General features: G+C 38.1%; 1 protein-coding gene across 14 annotated transcripts in view; it reads left to right on the forward strand.

The window, feature by feature from the left end:
• cacna1db (calcium channel, voltage-dependent, L type, alpha 1D subunit, b) overlaps nucleotides 1-17,040 on the forward strand; it is a 147,902-nt gene that overhangs the window by 71,914 nt on the left and 58,948 nt on the right. For all 14 annotated transcript variants that reach the window (XM_053680188.1, XM_053680193.1, XM_053680194.1 and 11 more), the window contains exons 4-9: nucleotides 2,765-2,904; nucleotides 6,246-6,385; nucleotides 7,455-7,607; nucleotides 7,904-8,100; nucleotides 11,864-11,967; nucleotides 12,722-12,891. In XM_053680188.1, coding sequence (XP_053536163.1) covers nucleotides 2,765-2,904; nucleotides 6,246-6,385; nucleotides 7,455-7,607; nucleotides 7,904-8,100; nucleotides 11,864-11,967; nucleotides 12,722-12,891 — 904 coding nt within the window. The remainder of the gene's footprint in view (nucleotides 1-2,764; nucleotides 2,905-6,245; nucleotides 6,386-7,454; nucleotides 7,608-7,903; nucleotides 8,101-11,863; nucleotides 11,968-12,721; nucleotides 12,892-17,040) is intronic.

A 17,040-nucleotide genomic window follows, 5' to 3' on the forward strand; every position in this document is an offset into this window, starting at 1 on the left:
TTAGTAACTACGGGGGCATATACATTTTCACACAGGCCCAGTTGGTATTGAATAATGTTTTTGCTTCAATAAATAACATTATCATTTAAAAGCTGTATTTTGGGTTTACTCATGTTGCCTTTGTTTTATCTTAGACTTTGTTTTATTTTCTGAAACAATTTAGTATGAGATGCAGTTGCAGTCAAAATTATTCAACCCCCATTGCAAAATAGGTTTATTGTCAAAATATACAGACTTTCAGCTGTTTGCAATGAACAAAACAAACAAAAGCAATTGAAACACAACAAATGCTTCAAGTGGTTTCCCCAAATTCAACTGAAAATGCAACTTATAATGATTTCTCCAGTTTTAAAATTATTCAACCCACTGAATAGAATCCCTCACAACAGCACAAGTATGCAAAACAAGTGTTGTCTCAAGCACACCTAATGCAACTAATCAAGGGCTTCATTAGTTGCACCAGCTTTGCTTGAGCTGGAACGCATGAAATACCTGAACTGGCTAGGGTCAGAAAATAAATGAAACGCCTGGACGGGGCAGAAAAAGGAAGCTATCAATGACTGCAACCAGATTTCTGAGAAGGCAAGTTGTGAAAAACCCTCAAGTGACTGCAAAAGACCTGCAGCAAGACTTGGTGGCAACAGGCACTGAGGTTTCAGTGAGCACAGTAACGCGCGTACTAAATGCAGGTTTCCATGCCAGAACTCCAAGACGTACACCACTACTGACCCAAAAACACAAGAACATTCGGCTTAAAGACATATAAATAAGCCACAGAAGTTTTGGGATTCTGTTCTGTGGAGCGATGAAACAAAACTGGAACTTTTCGTTACGAAGGATCAGTGGTATGTGTGGAGGAAGAAGAATGAAGAAAGAACACTCTGTCCACAGGCAAGCATGGTGGTGGCTTGGTGATGCTCTGGGGCTGCTTTGCATCCTCTGGCACTGGAAACCTACACTTGTGGAAAGTCAGCTTCCACAAGCTGTTCTTTAAACCTCCACATTAAAGTAGAAAGCTCACACGTGCATGACTTGAAGCTTTCTGGCAAGCTTTTTCCAAAAAAAAAGAGAGTGAGAGAGAGAGCGAGAGAATACTCTGCTGTTGTTCGTATTGATATTTGTGTTCGTTTAGGTCAGATAATATCAGTTAAATCCAAATAATGTTTTCATATTTAGTTACATCCATAGTACATATGCTTCTTGGCATAGCTCAGAATTTCAAAATACTATGTAAGATCAAAGTGGGAAAGTGTTCTGAGGGCCATCCTACAAAATCTTTATTTGCTGATCGGAGTAAGTAAGAGAGAGAGAAAAACAAAGTAGTCCATAAAAACCCTGTTTAAATCTCACTACTGAATCAATTCCAAAATTCATTGCTGCAGGATATTTAGGAATGCTAAATGATCCATTATTTATATCCAAAATGTATAATTCATAGTTAAAAAAACAAACAAAAACAAACTTTTGCAAAAGTACAGGAGTAATGACAATGGCACATGGGTTGTGATGGCTGGATTTTCATTGTTCTGATGGGATTAATCTACGCACCACATTGTGGCTATTTTTACTCCTAAGCCACAGGGCTCCATTCACAACCATACATTCAGTTGCAGTCTACATTACTTCCTGCGCTCAGTGCATTAATGACCTCCTGTCCCTGTGTCAAAGCTGTTTTTCTGTTTCTGAGAGGATTTCATTAGAGACTTCCTTGTATCTTTCTCTGCTTTGCCCATCCTGTCTTCCTTGCGGTGTTTCTTGTCTCGATATTGTTGTCGATACCAGCTTTCAACCAGGGACATCCCAACTGTATTGTTTGTAAACCAGGGTCAAAGCTGATAAAGATTATACTAATATATATATATAATCTGATATATTATATATCTTTATACCACGGCATTGTTGAGTCATCAGAGGGTGTTAATTCATTTTGTGTAACAGAAGCCCTGACAGTAATTACGGCTGTAATTTAAGTGATAGGTTTATTTTAAAGTGCTTGTTCGAATTCGTTATCATTTCTGTAGTAACAGCTCATTCAGAGGGATTTGTATGGCAGATATTCTACATAAGCTAAGGCTAGTAATAAACTGATCATTAAAGAAGGGTGTCTATTTGTTGATGTGGTGAAGCTTTCTGTAAGGAGATGTTTATGTAGAATTTATGAAAGGAGTCTCCAGTGTCAGCGCTTTGTAACAGTAGGATTTGCGCCACTGGAGCATTTTCAGGACAGAGGATTGTTTTTTCAGCTGGTAACATGACAAGCTGCATTTCAAAATATTGTGTTATTAATGTCAAGAGAGAGAGAAAATGGTGAGGAAATGGCTGTTATAGCTGTAATAACATCCATGTATAACTTTAGTAATAACAGGAACTAACTGTCTTTTTAATAAATGAAAAATTATAATCATTGGCCGATTGCTGTGGTAATATAAGAAGATTAATACACTTGGGGGTGTACTAATATACAGTAGGAAAATAATCTAGGACTAGTAGTAACCACTTTGTGCCGGGCCTTATTGCTCCACACCCATGTGGATTATTTTCCTAAAAAAGTGTCTCATTGTATTGTATTCCTTCCTTATTTTATATATATATATATATATATATATATATATATATATATATATATATATATATATATATATATATATATAATTTCATCTATTTTATAACATACAATAGCAATTCTAATCCATGATAAACGTGTGTATGATACTATGTTGTGGGTGTAACGCAAATGTTTTCTTTTGTGTTTCCCTATTCACAGGAGACAGTAGAATATGCCTTCCTGATCATTTTTACTATTGAGACCTTTCTGAAGATCATAGCCTACGGACTGGTAATGCACCAGAACTCTTACGTTAGAAACGGCTGGAACATGCTGGATTTCATTATAGTCATAGTGGGGTAAGTCAATCATATGTGAAACCTGATCATTCTTTTAGAAAAAGCCTTAATTTCCTTTATGTTTATTGAAAAAAAAAAAATACTATATAGTGATCAGATGTGGAAATATCTTAAATTCATTATCTATGAAAATAATTTGCCCAGTGTTGGTTGCCTGGCAACCTTTTTGTCTAGGCAAAAAAATTAAGTGATAATGTATGGTTTATCTAATGTAGCACATCTGTTTGCCACCACAAGAAAAACTCTCCAAGCTGTTAATGATTTATTGGCTGAGATGTGGTGTTCTCCCCTCACATCATGTGTAAAAATATTAATTGAGGCTGGTTAGCGTCTGTATTTTCTCTTGACATGTAAATAGGAGAGTTATACGGCAGCTTTGCTCTACACTTTATCTTGCCCAGTTCCGTCAATATTTCCACATACTCCATTCCACATATAACATTCAGATGCCTCAGAATCTGAAAATCATCTGAAAATCATCTGGTGTCTGTGCACGCTAATTAATCAGATAAGTAAAAACAATTGGCCAGATCGTACCTCGGCCGATGTGTGCAACGCAGCAGGGGGTGGGATACCGAATCATGTTTTATATTTACAGCTTCGAGGTGCGTCACACATTACGTTCAAACCTAACCACCAAATGAAAAATGTGTACAGTGGGTAACTACACATAAAAATGTAATTCGTTTTTCATTGGTAAAAGATGAAATTTGCTTGTCCCAGAGACCTGGGCTACTGATTTGTCCACCCTTGAGTGATACATGTAATACTGTTTGGAATAAATCCCCTTCCTGATTACACAGGTAGGTCACTTACTGTGTGTAAAATCTACAAGAAAGTAGATTTTCTGAATTTTTGCAAAAATCCATGAATTTTTGCTGGATGTTCTTCATACTGGGGAGATTTAGTTTCTAAATGCAGAACATAATTAAACCTGCATAATGCTGCTACCCTCTCTGTTGAAGCCACTAACATCAGGTTGTCATAGTGACGGCTCCCACGCAATGATTTAAGTCTGTTTTCTCTCTCATGATAATGATAATGAGTCTTTATTGGTCACATATACAGTAGAGCACAGTGAAATTGTTTTCTTCACATACCCCAGCCTGTGAGGAAGCTGGGGTCAGAGCGCAGGGTCAGCCATGATACAGCACCCCTGGAGTAGAGAGGGTTACGGGCCTTGCGCAAGGGCCCAACAGTAGCAGCTTGGCAGTGTTGCAGCTCGAACCCCCGATTTTCTGATCAGTAACCCACTGCCCGTAATGCCCCTATGCAAGCTAAGGATATCTTATCCAGTGTCGTGTTCATGAGCTTCACCTCAAGCTCAATACTTCCACTGATGCAATTAAAACTGTTTAAAAAAGTAAACTTTTTTTCTGATGTAAAAAAATAAATTAATTAAATAAATACATTTAAAAAAAACAATATATGGACTGTGGACTGTGGACTGTAAACTGTGGACTTTACTCTAAAGATTTTGACTGTTTTTTTCCCTTCATATAAAGGGCAACAACATATAATGTGTATACTCTATGTAATTGCTAGGAAAATAGTTAAAACTGATTCTTATTACAATTTTCCTGTTACCTGTAATCCTGCAATTAAACAAGGTTTTTTTGTTGTTGTCTTTTTTAAAAAAGTATAAGACAGAAAATTAAGTAAATATTTTATGTCTCAAAATGTCCAGGAATTCTCATTTTGGTGTAACTGAAATCCAGAAGTACAGTTGTAATCAAAATTATTCAACCCCCATTGCAGATCAGGTTTATTGTCAAAATTTACAGACGTTCAGCTGTTTGCAATGAACACATCAAACAAAAGCAATTGAAATAGTTCAACACAACCAATGCTTTAAGAGGTTTCCCCAAATTCAACTGAAAACTTATAATGATTTCTACAGTGTCCAAATTATTCAACCCCTTAAATATAATCCCTCACAACAGCACAAATATGCAAAACAAGTGTTGTCTCAAGCACACCTGATGCAACTAATCAAGGGCTTCATTAGTTGTACCAGGTGTGCTTGAGCTGGAACACGTGAAATACTTGAACTGGCAAGGGGCAGAAAATATATGAAATACCTGAACGGGACAGAAAAAGGAAGCTATGAATGGTTGCAACCAGATTTCTTTTTCAAGGCAGGTTGTGAAAAACCCTTGAGAGACTGCAAAAGACCTGCAGCAAGACTTTCAGTGGGCACAGTAAGGCGTGTACTAAATGCAGGTTTCCATGCTAGAACTCCAAGACGTACACCACTACTGACCCAAAAGCACAAGAACAATCGGCTCAGAATCATATAAATAAGCCACAGAAGTTTTGGGATTCTGTTCTGTGGAGCAATGAAACAAAACTGGAACTTTTCGGCACGATTGATCAGCAGTATGTGTGGAGGAAGAAGAATGAAAAAAGAACATTCTGTCGACAGTCAAGCATGGTGGCGGCTCATTGATGCTCTGGGGCTGCTTTGCATCCTCTGGCACTGGAAACCAGTGTGGAAGGCAAGATGGATTCAAGTATCAGGAAATCCTAGGAGAAAACATCATGCCATCTGTGAGGAAGTTGAAGCTTGGGCATCATTGGATTGTATAACAGGACAATGATGCCAAGCATACCTTAAATTCCACCAATGCTGGGTTGCGGAAGAAGTCCTGGAAGATTCGAACAGGGCCATCACATTCACCTGACTTGAACACCATAGAAAAATCTCTGATGGGATTTGAAGAAGATGATTGCAGCACACAAACACAAGAATATTGCTGAACTACATTGCTCATGAGGAATGGGCTAAGATTTCTCAGGAATGCTGCCAGAAGCTGGTGTCTGGCTATACATGTCGTTTGCAGCAGGTCACAACAGCAAAAGTGTGCTCTACTAAGTACTAAAGGTGCTTGCCATGAAGGGGTTGAATAATTTTGAAACTGGAGAAGTCATTATAAGTTGCATTTTCAGTTGAATTTGGGGAAACCACTTGAAGCATTCGCTGTGTTGAACTATTTCTATTGCTTTTGTTTGATGTGTTCATTGCAAACAGCAGAAAGTCTGCAAATTTTGACAATAAACCTGATTTGCAATGGGGGTTGAATAATTTTGATTGTAACTGTATAAAGAAAAATATAGCGCACATTTAAATCCATCTGTTGGGTGGCAGGATGTTCAGGATGTTCCCGATTTTGAGGCAGGTGTGTATATCTATAGAATCCTTGCAGGGAAGATGGTTTGAAATAGTAGATGTGAACAAGATGATCACTGGTGATCAGTGTAACACCAGCGTGATGGTATCTACAGAAGAGCTATGTTACCGACAATTAAAAGTAATAGAATCCATTTTTATGTGTGTGCAGGCTGTTCAGCGTGGTTCTGGAGCTGATGACCAAAGAGGGAGATTCAGGTCAGTCCGGAGGGAAGCCGGGCGGCTTTGATGTCAAAGCTCTGCGAGCGTTCCGCGTGCTCCGACCGCTCCGGCTCGTCTCAGGAGTACCCAGTGAGTCAAATAGAAACTCTAAAATGGTGACATTATTATTGTACTAGTTTATCAATTTATCATTACATTAGTATATACACTTTTTCTCCACATTTTGTAATCTGGAACTGAAATGGATTTAATTTTTTTAAAATCCATCCATCCTCCCTTGCTGTGAAACCCCTAAATTAGTTCTGGTGCAACCCCAGTGCCATCAGAAATCATATAATTAGTTGGATCGAGTCGACCTGTGTGCAATTAAAGTGTCACAATATAAATCTTAATAAACATAAACCTGTTTCTGGAAGACCCCAGAGTTTGTTGGAGAACATATCTAAACAAACAGCAAAAAAAAAAAAAACAAGTAGCTATCAAAACAAGACCAGGACAAAGTTCTGCAAATGTATCAGGGGTTGGGTTATTAAAACATTGCACAGAGCACCATTAAATCCATCATTAGGATGGCAGTGGTCAGAGAACAAAAGGCGAAGGGTAACTCTCAGCATTATGCTAACACCACCATGTTTCACTGTAGAGAATAACTGTTAATAACCTGTAATAACGACACAAAAGCACTATTTATAAGTGTGGCAAATAATTCTTTGAGGTTTTTTGTTTTTTTGTTATACAGTAAGGCAGGAGTCTTTAGATTAGAAATGTGCTCTCCTAAAGATCACTATGCCAGTGTTGTGCTGGTAGTTTTCAGCACTGCATAATAGCACAGTATAATTTGGGGATTTTCCTGCTTTTAATAATGTGAATCATCTTATAATAATGCATCATTTAAAATTTAAAATTGGCTGGGTAAAAATAGCCTTAATTAGCGTTTCCTTCTCATCAGCCTACCCATGCTGTTCAGTCTGACATATTTCTTTTTCCGTACAGGATGTCAACAAGAAGCTATGTATTAAGAAAATAACTAATTAATTAAGTAATTGCTGAAATATGCTGTAGGTTTGAAGCAGGCATTGCTCCACATCCTTGTCACATTATTGAAATGATCACGTCATGAAACCGGGCTTTTTTATGTGTTACACTCACACTGAAGATGTTGCTGGTATATTACTAATATGTTGCGGTGTGGTTGCAGGTTTACAGGTTGTGCTGAACTCCATTATTAAAGCCATGGTTCCTCTGCTGCACATTGCTCTGCTCGTGCTCTTCGTTATCATCATCTATGCGATCATTGGCCTGGAGCTCTTCATTGGGAAGATGCATGCCACCTGTTACATGAATGGTACACGTGAGTGTCCCTGTGGGTGGGTGTGTGTGCATCCCCCACAAAGAATATTTCTCTTTCTTTTCTGTTGTCTTTCTTTTTCTCGTTGATCATTAGCTGGAATGTGTGTTGATACTAATTTCTGCTAATGCATCATAAAAGAGCTGATTTGTGGAGAAATGAGTATTGAGTAATGCTCCTTGAGTTTAGTGTTATGGAATAACACTCTAAAGCTCTCTCTCTCTCTCTCTCTCTCTCTCTCTCTCTCTCTCTCTCTCTCTCTCTCTCTTTCTCCTCTTCTTCTTCTTCTTCTTCTGCAGGTACGTTAGCAGAGGAAGAGCCTACCCCCTGTACTCTGTCAGGTCATGGACGCCACTGTTCTGTTAACGGTAGCACGTGTAGAGACGGCTGGCAGGGGCCCAACAATGGCATCACCAACTTTGACAACTTCCTGTTCGCAATGCTGACTGTGTTCCAGTGCATCACCATGGAGGGCTGGACGGAAGTGCTGTATTGGGTAAATAACTGCAATTCACTCGAGAACCAACATACAGGTCACACCTGGGAATGACATTAAAAGGTCTTAGTAGACTAAGTAGACATAGTGGGGTAGGTTAATCATATGTGAATGTTCTTTCTCTCTCTCTCTCTCTCTCTCTCTCTCTCTCTCTCATAGACACACACACACACACATAAAAAATCTGTACATTCTTTAATAAAATCCTCAATAATCTCCTTAAAATTTTAGCTTAAATCTATGAAACTAAAAACTTAAAAAAAAAAACAAGCACAAGAAACAGATCAATGTAGTGAATCATAAATTCATTAGCTAGCCCACCAGGCATGTACACACTCCAGTGTGCTGCCCAGTCACGTGTTTGGGTTGCCTGGGGGGTGGAATCCCTAATTTGCATAGAATTGAGCAAAATCTAAATTGAAATGCCATTTGTCATTATTATCATTATTAATTGTCATTATAGAAAATGAATGGTCACCTGTCACTTGCTGTTGTGAACATACTGTAGGGTGATATGGTAGTGTGTGTGGTGGTACCAGTAAGTCATTGCCAATTTTCTAAACATTGTAAATCATTAATGTGCACTTTATTCATCATACCAACTTTTTAGTCTACCCTGTAGCTGTACAGTTAGATACTATATACCTTTTCATGCAGAATTGGTATTAGTCTCAATTTCTGACCACATGACTGCACACTGGCTATATATTTTTGGTTGCCAGATTATTCTAAAACCTTTTACAAGGCTCAGTATTATGTGACCCTACACACTACTGTATAGATATGAATAAGGCTTTAAATACATCTAACTTCCCTCAAATCTGACAGATCAAGTTGAAAATATGTATAACTACAATCAGGTCAGCAGCTATTCTGTTTTTCCCCTTCCTGTTTACTGTTTCCATTGGATCTGACTGTAGCCTGCTGAATGTGTTCTTTTATTGGCTCATTGTCCTAACACCTACATAAATTAGTGTGTGTTATGTAAATTGGGGCATGTGCATATGACATGTAAATAAGGGATTAGTGGTGGGAGCTTGCGTCCACACAGCTGAAGCTGATTCATGATTAGGGCACACATCACAGCTTGTTTTGATGTCATATAACAGTTTAATAAATCAAACGCAGATTTGTTCTCGTGTTATCCCGTGCACTTGTTTCTATACAACTTGGTGAATAAGGGCCACTTTGTTTAAAAAAACCCAGCAACACTGCTCCACCTGATGCACTACAAAACACACATGCTGTAATCATGTCAGTGTCGACTCTTTCAACCTAAATTATTTGCACCCTTGAGACTTTAAATAGACTAAACTTTTGTAATAAATGGCAAAATGTGTTAATTTAATGTTACTTTGACATTTCTGTCAGTCTTATGAACCCCCTGCAGTGCTACCACAAACTCCCAGTTGGGAAAGGATAGAAGATTGTATGAGGCATGACATGGTTACAGTCATGCCATTATCTCAAGTGATAAAGCACAAGATTAACTTTATAACTGATTTTCTTATCATGGTATAAAATCATATGAGTACACTGTCTCACTCGTAGCGTCAAGGGCTGCTTTGGCAACAGTTCAAACTAAATAGAACAGGGGCATTATCATGCTATTTTTTCCCCTCACATCCTGAACAGTAAAATATTCCTTAATTGCATTGGGATTTGTAAATTATAGATGGAACAAAAGTACTAAGAAAGAGCTTTAAATCAACTTCCATAACCGTCCTCGTATGGTTTTTATTTTTCCTGCAAGAATAGGTGCCGGTATTAATGTGGTCAGCAACTGTCACTTCCACCGTGCTTGTTCTTCTCTCATTCTTTTTTTCCCTCTCTCTCTTCCTCTCTCCTCCTCCTTCCCATCTATGCATCTGTTACCATGGCAAATTCTCCAAATGCAAATTAACCATGAAAGTGTGTGCGACTCTGACATCGCCTTTCCGAAGAAAAAAGCTATGGCCACTGGAAGGTGGCAAAGAAACATGTGGAGTGGGAGTGGAGGAGAAAAATTGAGACTGGCAATGAGCTCACTGTCCCTGTCTCTTACTCTCACATTTCTCCTCCGCTTCTTTTTTTTTTTTTTACTTTCTCCATAGACTGCAAGATCTAACTTATAGATTGAACAGAGATACAGAAAAGTGTGCATCAAAACTTGATGTATCTTATATACATAAGCAGCATCTAGCACTTTTTTTGGTCTCAGTAAACCTCAGTAATGTAAAAATAACTTGTTATAGGATTTTAGTATAATTTACTTTCTAATGTTGACATCAACCAAATAACTGCATAAATACAGCATACAGCCAAACAGTTTTTGGTCTTTGAGTTCAGTCCAGATTAATTACAGAGGTCAAACTACTATAATATTGTTGTTTGTATAAATACGTTTGTAACTAGCACTAATGATATGTAATGTGGTGCTATTCCAAAAGGCCACTCCAGAGGATCCTTTGCTTCCTAAAATGTTCTACAAAAACCTTTTCTTATAGAATACCTGTCTTATAGGAACAAACCCAAAGAGCCAATTAGGTCTATAATTTTTTTTTTTTTTACCTAAGATGCTGCTCTGTTTATTGGAGTTTCCTAAGACTGAAGAAGCCTTTTTAAAATCAGTTTAGTGAACTTGCTATTGCCCTAACACACTGCAACATCAAACTGCCACAAACTGGTCAAAGAGAAGCCAATGAAGAGACGTTGAAGAACCTCAGTCAGCACAAGAAATAGAGGTGGCCATGGTCCTTCACAGTGATGTCTGGTTGTGATATTAGATGGGAGAGCTAATCAATAGCTTGACAGTGAGTTGAATTGTTGGAGTTGAGCAATGCATTATATTATGAGGTCTCATTGATGGCAATATTTCACTCATTTAAAGACAGATAGGCAGCTGTATTCATGATTTATAATTTTAAAAATATAGTATTTCAAGTCTGTAACGTTCTTCCGAATACCAGACACGCTAAAGAGAAAAGTTTTAACCCTTTAATTTAAACAAACCAGAAAGCACACCAAATTTACTGTTCTGTTGTCTGTTCTTTTGTATAATTTGCACTTTGAGTGAATAAGATATGCTCATTTGGGAGGTAGAGTAAATGATCCACCTTGACAACAATCATTACACCTGCAACAGTGCCAATGACAGATGGTGTTACAGATGTGTCAGCACTGTAAGCTGAAAAATAACACTCTGAATAGGCAGTCAAATCTAGGGGCAGTTTTACCTGATCCGTCACTGATAGGCTTCATGGATCTACTGTCTGGACTTGAAATCAGCCCCAGCCTTACTTCTTCATACCACTGATGGCGCTGTTGCACTCCATTCCTCAAATGATCTGCTTTAAGATTTTTGTTAAAAGCCAATAATATAACGTGCATGCCAAAAATGAAACCTTTTTATCTTTGAAAGACAGCTCTTCATGTAAAAGGCGTCAGTACTGGATCTTGGATGTCTGTCATCCAAAATCCACCCTGCTGTATTTATAGGTCTGCCACGTCACCATCAAAGCCATCAATACTGACATCGATGTGGGGAGATTAGATGAAGATGAAGACTGCCATCATCTTGTTTGTTTTTATCAATAATAAACTGCAGCTTCTTGAGTTTTCAGCACTCAACAATCTTTCACCCTTAAAACCCCTCTGTGACTGAGAATCTCTGTTTCTGTTTCATTGTAATATTCAGTTTAAATGAAATTTGTGTGTGTATTTGTGTGTGTGTGTGTGTGTGTGTGTGTGTGTGTGTGTGTGTGTGTGTTTCTCTGTGTCACAGATGAATGATGCCATGGGTTTTGAGTTGCCATGGGTCTACTTCGTCAGTCTGGTCATCTTCGGTTCCTTCTTCGTCCTCAATCTCGTTTTGGGTGTTCTTAGTGGGTGAGAGACCATTCAGCAATTTGAAGCCTGTATACTGTGTGTATATGTGTGTAATATATGTATATATGCTCATTCATGCAATTATCCAGCCAACTAGTCACGTGGCCACAGTGCATCATTCAGTTACAGGTCGAGAGCTTCAGGTAATGTTCAAAATGGGGGATGGTGTCCAATGTAGCCTCAGATTCCTGCTCTTGGCTGACAAGAGTGGAACCTGATGTGGTCCTTTGCCATCCACCTGAAGGTTTGGCATATTGTGCTTTCTGAGAGGCTTGTCTGCTCACCACGATGGTAAAGAATGGTTATTTGAGTTTGTGTAGACTTCCTGTCAGTTCGGACCTGTCTGGCCATTCTATTCTGACCCCTTTCATCAACCTGAAGTTTCCACCTGCAGAACCGCCGCTTGCTGCATGTTTTTTGTTTTTTTTGCACCATTCGGTGTAACCGTAGAGACTGTTGTGCATTAAAATCGAATGAAAATCCAATGCTTTGCATGAAAACTGCAGTTCTTGATATGTATCTGCATGTTTTTATGCATTAAGCTGCTGCCACATGATTGGCTGATTGGATAATTGCATGAATGTGCTGCAATATAGGTTTTCCTAATAAATTGCCCGGTGAGTGTATATATTTTATATACAAAATGTTGTGGTGCATGTGTGTAAGCCTAGTAATGAAACCAAAAATGTATATTCTGTGTGTGTGTGTGTGTGTGTGTGTGTGTGTGTGTGTGTGTGTGTGTGTGTGTATGTAGAGAGTTCTCTAAGGAGCGTGAGAAAGCTAAGGCACGTGGAGATTTCCAGAAGCTGCGAGAGAAGCAGCAGCTGGAGGAGGACCTGAAAGGCTACCTGGACTGGATCACTCAGGCTGAGGATATCGACCCGGAGAATGATGAGGATGGAGACCAAGAGGGAAAACGCAACCGTGAGTACACACACACACACACACACACACACACACACATAACCTGTGGTACACCTGACGTACTTACAACCTCAATTTGCCAGAATTATTCAATATTTAAAAAATAACTCAAAAATTATTTTGGCTTTTCCAGAGTTCTTTTGGTTATTGTGTTCTCACAGGCCTTTAAGCAGCAGGCTGACATATCCAGCTTAGTATCTTGTCTGCTGTGATGGAAATGATAAAAAAAAAAAAGTGTTTGCCCAGACAGTTGTGCAGATCTGTTAGCACATTGTCAAATTACCTTTATTGCCAGATAAAGATTCGCATGGGCAATGCCCTAACATTAATAACAGTACATATTGGAACTGAAGAGCGGAGAGTCAGTCTACACTTCTTTTTTTTTTTTTGGAAGACTACCAATATGCCGTGATTAACCTGAATTTTGTGTTGGCACAAAAAGAAAAATAATATAATATTGCAAGGATTTATTATTTATAATATATATAGTTTATTGTGCCGATAATCATTCCTGAAAGAAAACACGTTGTCCATTGGTATTTAATGCACAAGGTAGCCTTCAACCACCAAACATAATCTACCAGTAGCAGTGTCAGGCTTTCTCTCTCTCTCTCTCTCTCTTTCTCTCTCTCTCTCTCCCTCTCTCTCTTTCCATCATATATTAGATTCTTAATCCTCTTTCTTTCCTGTCATTCCTCTGACTTACCATCTATCCTGTCACTTGCATTCACCAAGTCATTCCAGTCCATCCTTCCAGTTATGCCACTCATTCTTCACTCAAAACCTTAAAGGGAATTCTCTTGTAGTTCTGGGTAAATCTCTTTCCGATTTAATCTGTTTCTGCTCGGTTTATTATGGACTGCTATCAGGGCAGAGGGAGCAAAATTTTATTCCACTCAAGCAGTATGTGTTGTAGAGGAAAGAAGCAGAGTGACCGGATGAGAGAGAATAATTCCAATCCTCTTTATGTAAGCACAATGTGACGTCACACGCAAAAACCCACAAGTGCTACGGAACAGTTTTTGTCTCCTTCTTCCTCTCTCTTCAGCATTTCTCTGCAAAACATATCTATGCTTGAGGCTAAAAGTTTATATATACACCTAGGCTATATATAGTTCAATTTCATTTCTTCAAAACTCCACATATTTCATGTTGTCTTATTTTACATCAGGTTTATTAGGGCATTTACTTTGTTCACATCACACTTTGTTTCGATTAGAAACAAACATCTCTAATCGATTAGAGACCGATTTATTTCAACTTTAATTCATGTTATCAGAATTCCAGTGGGTCAGACGTTTAAATACATCAACTTTTCTGTCTCTTAATACCATGGGCAAATCCAAGCACTTCAGCCAAGACCTTTGAAAAATATATTAATATAAAATGAATATATGAATTCCTAAAACTCATTAATTCATAAAGATGAATGAATTTTTGGTCTGAAAGGTTCGACTGAACCCCAAAACAGCAACAAGGGAAAACTGGTGAAGGAGTTGGCGCATCAGATATCAACATGTATACATCCACCATTAAGAGAGTTCTGCATTGCCATGGCCTGAAAGGCTGTTGTGCAAGGAAGAAGCTCCTATTCTGACACCGGAATTTTAAAAAAGTCAAACTTTACAGGTGATCGCCTTTTTGGAGAAGTGTTCTCTAAACAATCGGAAGAACACCATCACAACTGTGAAGCATGGGGGTGGCAGCATCATGTTGTGAGGGTGTTTTTGCTGGAAAAGGGAATGGTGCACTTCAGAAAAATAGATGGAATCATAGGGAAGGTTGGATTATCTAGAAATACGGAAATAACACCTCATGACATCAGTCAGAAAGTTAAAACTGTCTTGAAACAGTGTCTTAAAACTGGGTCCAGCAGGACAATGGTCCTAAGATTACTTCCAAAGTGGATTAAAGACAGCAAAGTGAAAGTATTTAAGTGGCTATAACAAAGCCCTGACCTGAATTCCATAGAAAATGAGTTACACCAGTTTTGTCAGGAGGAATGAGCAAAAAAAATAAAAACTGAGCAAAGAATTGTGAGTAGCTTGTGGAAGGCTACCCCCAATGTTTGATTAAAGTTCAAGCAGTTAAAAGGCAATGCCACCAAGTACTGACAAAGTGTAAACTTTTGACCCACTGAAAATCTGATCTAGTAAATTAAAGCTGAAATAAACTTGTCTCTTGGGTATTATTTGGAAATGACCTCTTACGGAAATAAAGTAGATAACCCTAACCCTAACCCAAGTAACATGAAATGTGCAGAGTTTGAGTATCTCTAGTCTAGTTGTGCGTAAACTTCTGAACTCAACTGTATATTTTGTGCTACTTATTCAGGCAGAGGTGGATCATGTGATGCAATAAATGTATGGTTGAAGTTGCTGAAATATTATAGAAAAAACATAGGTAATTTGACACTTTTACAACAAAGTAGAGTTAATTTTGTGGCCACTTCCACAGCTGTTAAACTGTAGTATTTATGGATTCCTCTGTGTGATTATACATTACACGAATCAGCACATACACAGATTAAAAATAATTAGTCGTGGGTGATATGGATAAAAACTTATAACACATTATAATTTAAAATGTTCACAGTATTGGTATATATCATGGTATAATGTGACGTCTCTTTAACAGAGATTACAACTGCAATTGCTGTAGTTTCCAGACTATGAGTTGCAGAGTATGAAAGCGTGTGAACGTTCTATCTGTGGATTTACTCACTCAAAATACATACAAAAATTAGATCCCAACATGTTTTGGGTGAAGTATCTGTATATGAAGTAATTCTTTCTCTTGAGACATAAAATGTAGAACTTAAGGTGCAATCCCAAAATGTTTGAAATGACAACAGTCTTCTTACTTTGAATGTGAAAAAAATTAAATATACTATTAGACAAGCCTTGTGTCTTTTTTGCTATGTAGGCCTGTTTCAATTCACAAATGCACATTACCACAGTTCCATTATCGCCTGTTACATTTTACTATTTAACAAAATACTCAAATATATGCAAACTTGTGTAAATGACAAAAAAAAAATTTAACTTATCTGAGACAGTGTTTCACTTTTTTTTCTTTAAGAAGGTTTGCCTAAATATTGAAAAATCTAATTTGAGAGCCCTCCAGTGCCATGTAATTGCAGAAAAGGACGTGCAAACAGCACTTCCTGGTCTTCTGACACTTTCTAACCACACTCTCTATAATAATATATTCATAAAATCAGATGTAGATTTGTTATTTCAGAGGAAAGAGGAGACGAGTGAAATGTCTCTGAAATTGTGGTTGGTATACTGCAACCAGTAAATCAGATCGACTGTCATTTCACCCACTACTACAGGTCATCAATAAGACATCTAATGTATTAGTGTTGTCAAGACTTGGGTTAAACATGTATTAATGGTATAAATACTCTCCACACATTAAGCATGTACGTGTGCATGTTTGCACCTTCTGAGAGTTGCATCTTCTGAACTACTGGCCATGTGATTGCATAATAAGGAACTACTTTGCTGTATCCCTTTTCTGTAGTTTAAGCTTTACAGTAGTAAATGTTATGATGTGGCTCAGGAGCATGCTAGTATTGAAATGTAGTCGCTGCTATTAACAAAGTCTGTTCGCTTCGATCTATCACTTTCCTTTTTTCTCTGTCATTAGTCTCACCCCACAGTGTTTCATCTCTCAGATCTTTTTCTGGAAATTTCTTCCCCCTTTCTGCATTTCTCTTTCTGCTATAAAGTGCTGTAAAGTGCTTGGTGTGTTTAACCAGTAGATGCTGATAGCGGCATTTCTTTCCACTCTTCTGTCTCTGTGTCTCCCCCCACTGCCTGCATGCATGAACTGCGTGTAAACTGAAAAGGGGTAACGATGGCCGATCTCACCCAGGAGAAGAAGGCAGGGAAGTCGGGCTGGTTCAGTCAGTCCACAGAGACTCAGGGTAAATCCTGCCAACTGAGTTTGTTTGTGTGTGTATGTGACACAGAGAAACAGAGGTGGTTTTTAATAAAAAAAATAAACAAACAAACAAATAAATAAATAAGTGGGATTTCTTAGCATTATTACTCAGCATGGTCGGCACAAATAGTTTGTTTGAGCCATCTAGACCATATGCTTCAGTCTGGCAGATTGCTGTTTGGTCTTAATTCCAATACT

The sequence above is a fragment of the Ictalurus punctatus genome, chromosome 5 (genome assembly GCF_001660625.3).
Source record: "Ictalurus punctatus breed USDA103 chromosome 5, Coco_2.0, whole genome shotgun sequence".
Lineage (NCBI taxonomy): Eukaryota > Metazoa > Chordata > Actinopteri > Siluriformes > Ictaluridae > Ictalurus > Ictalurus punctatus.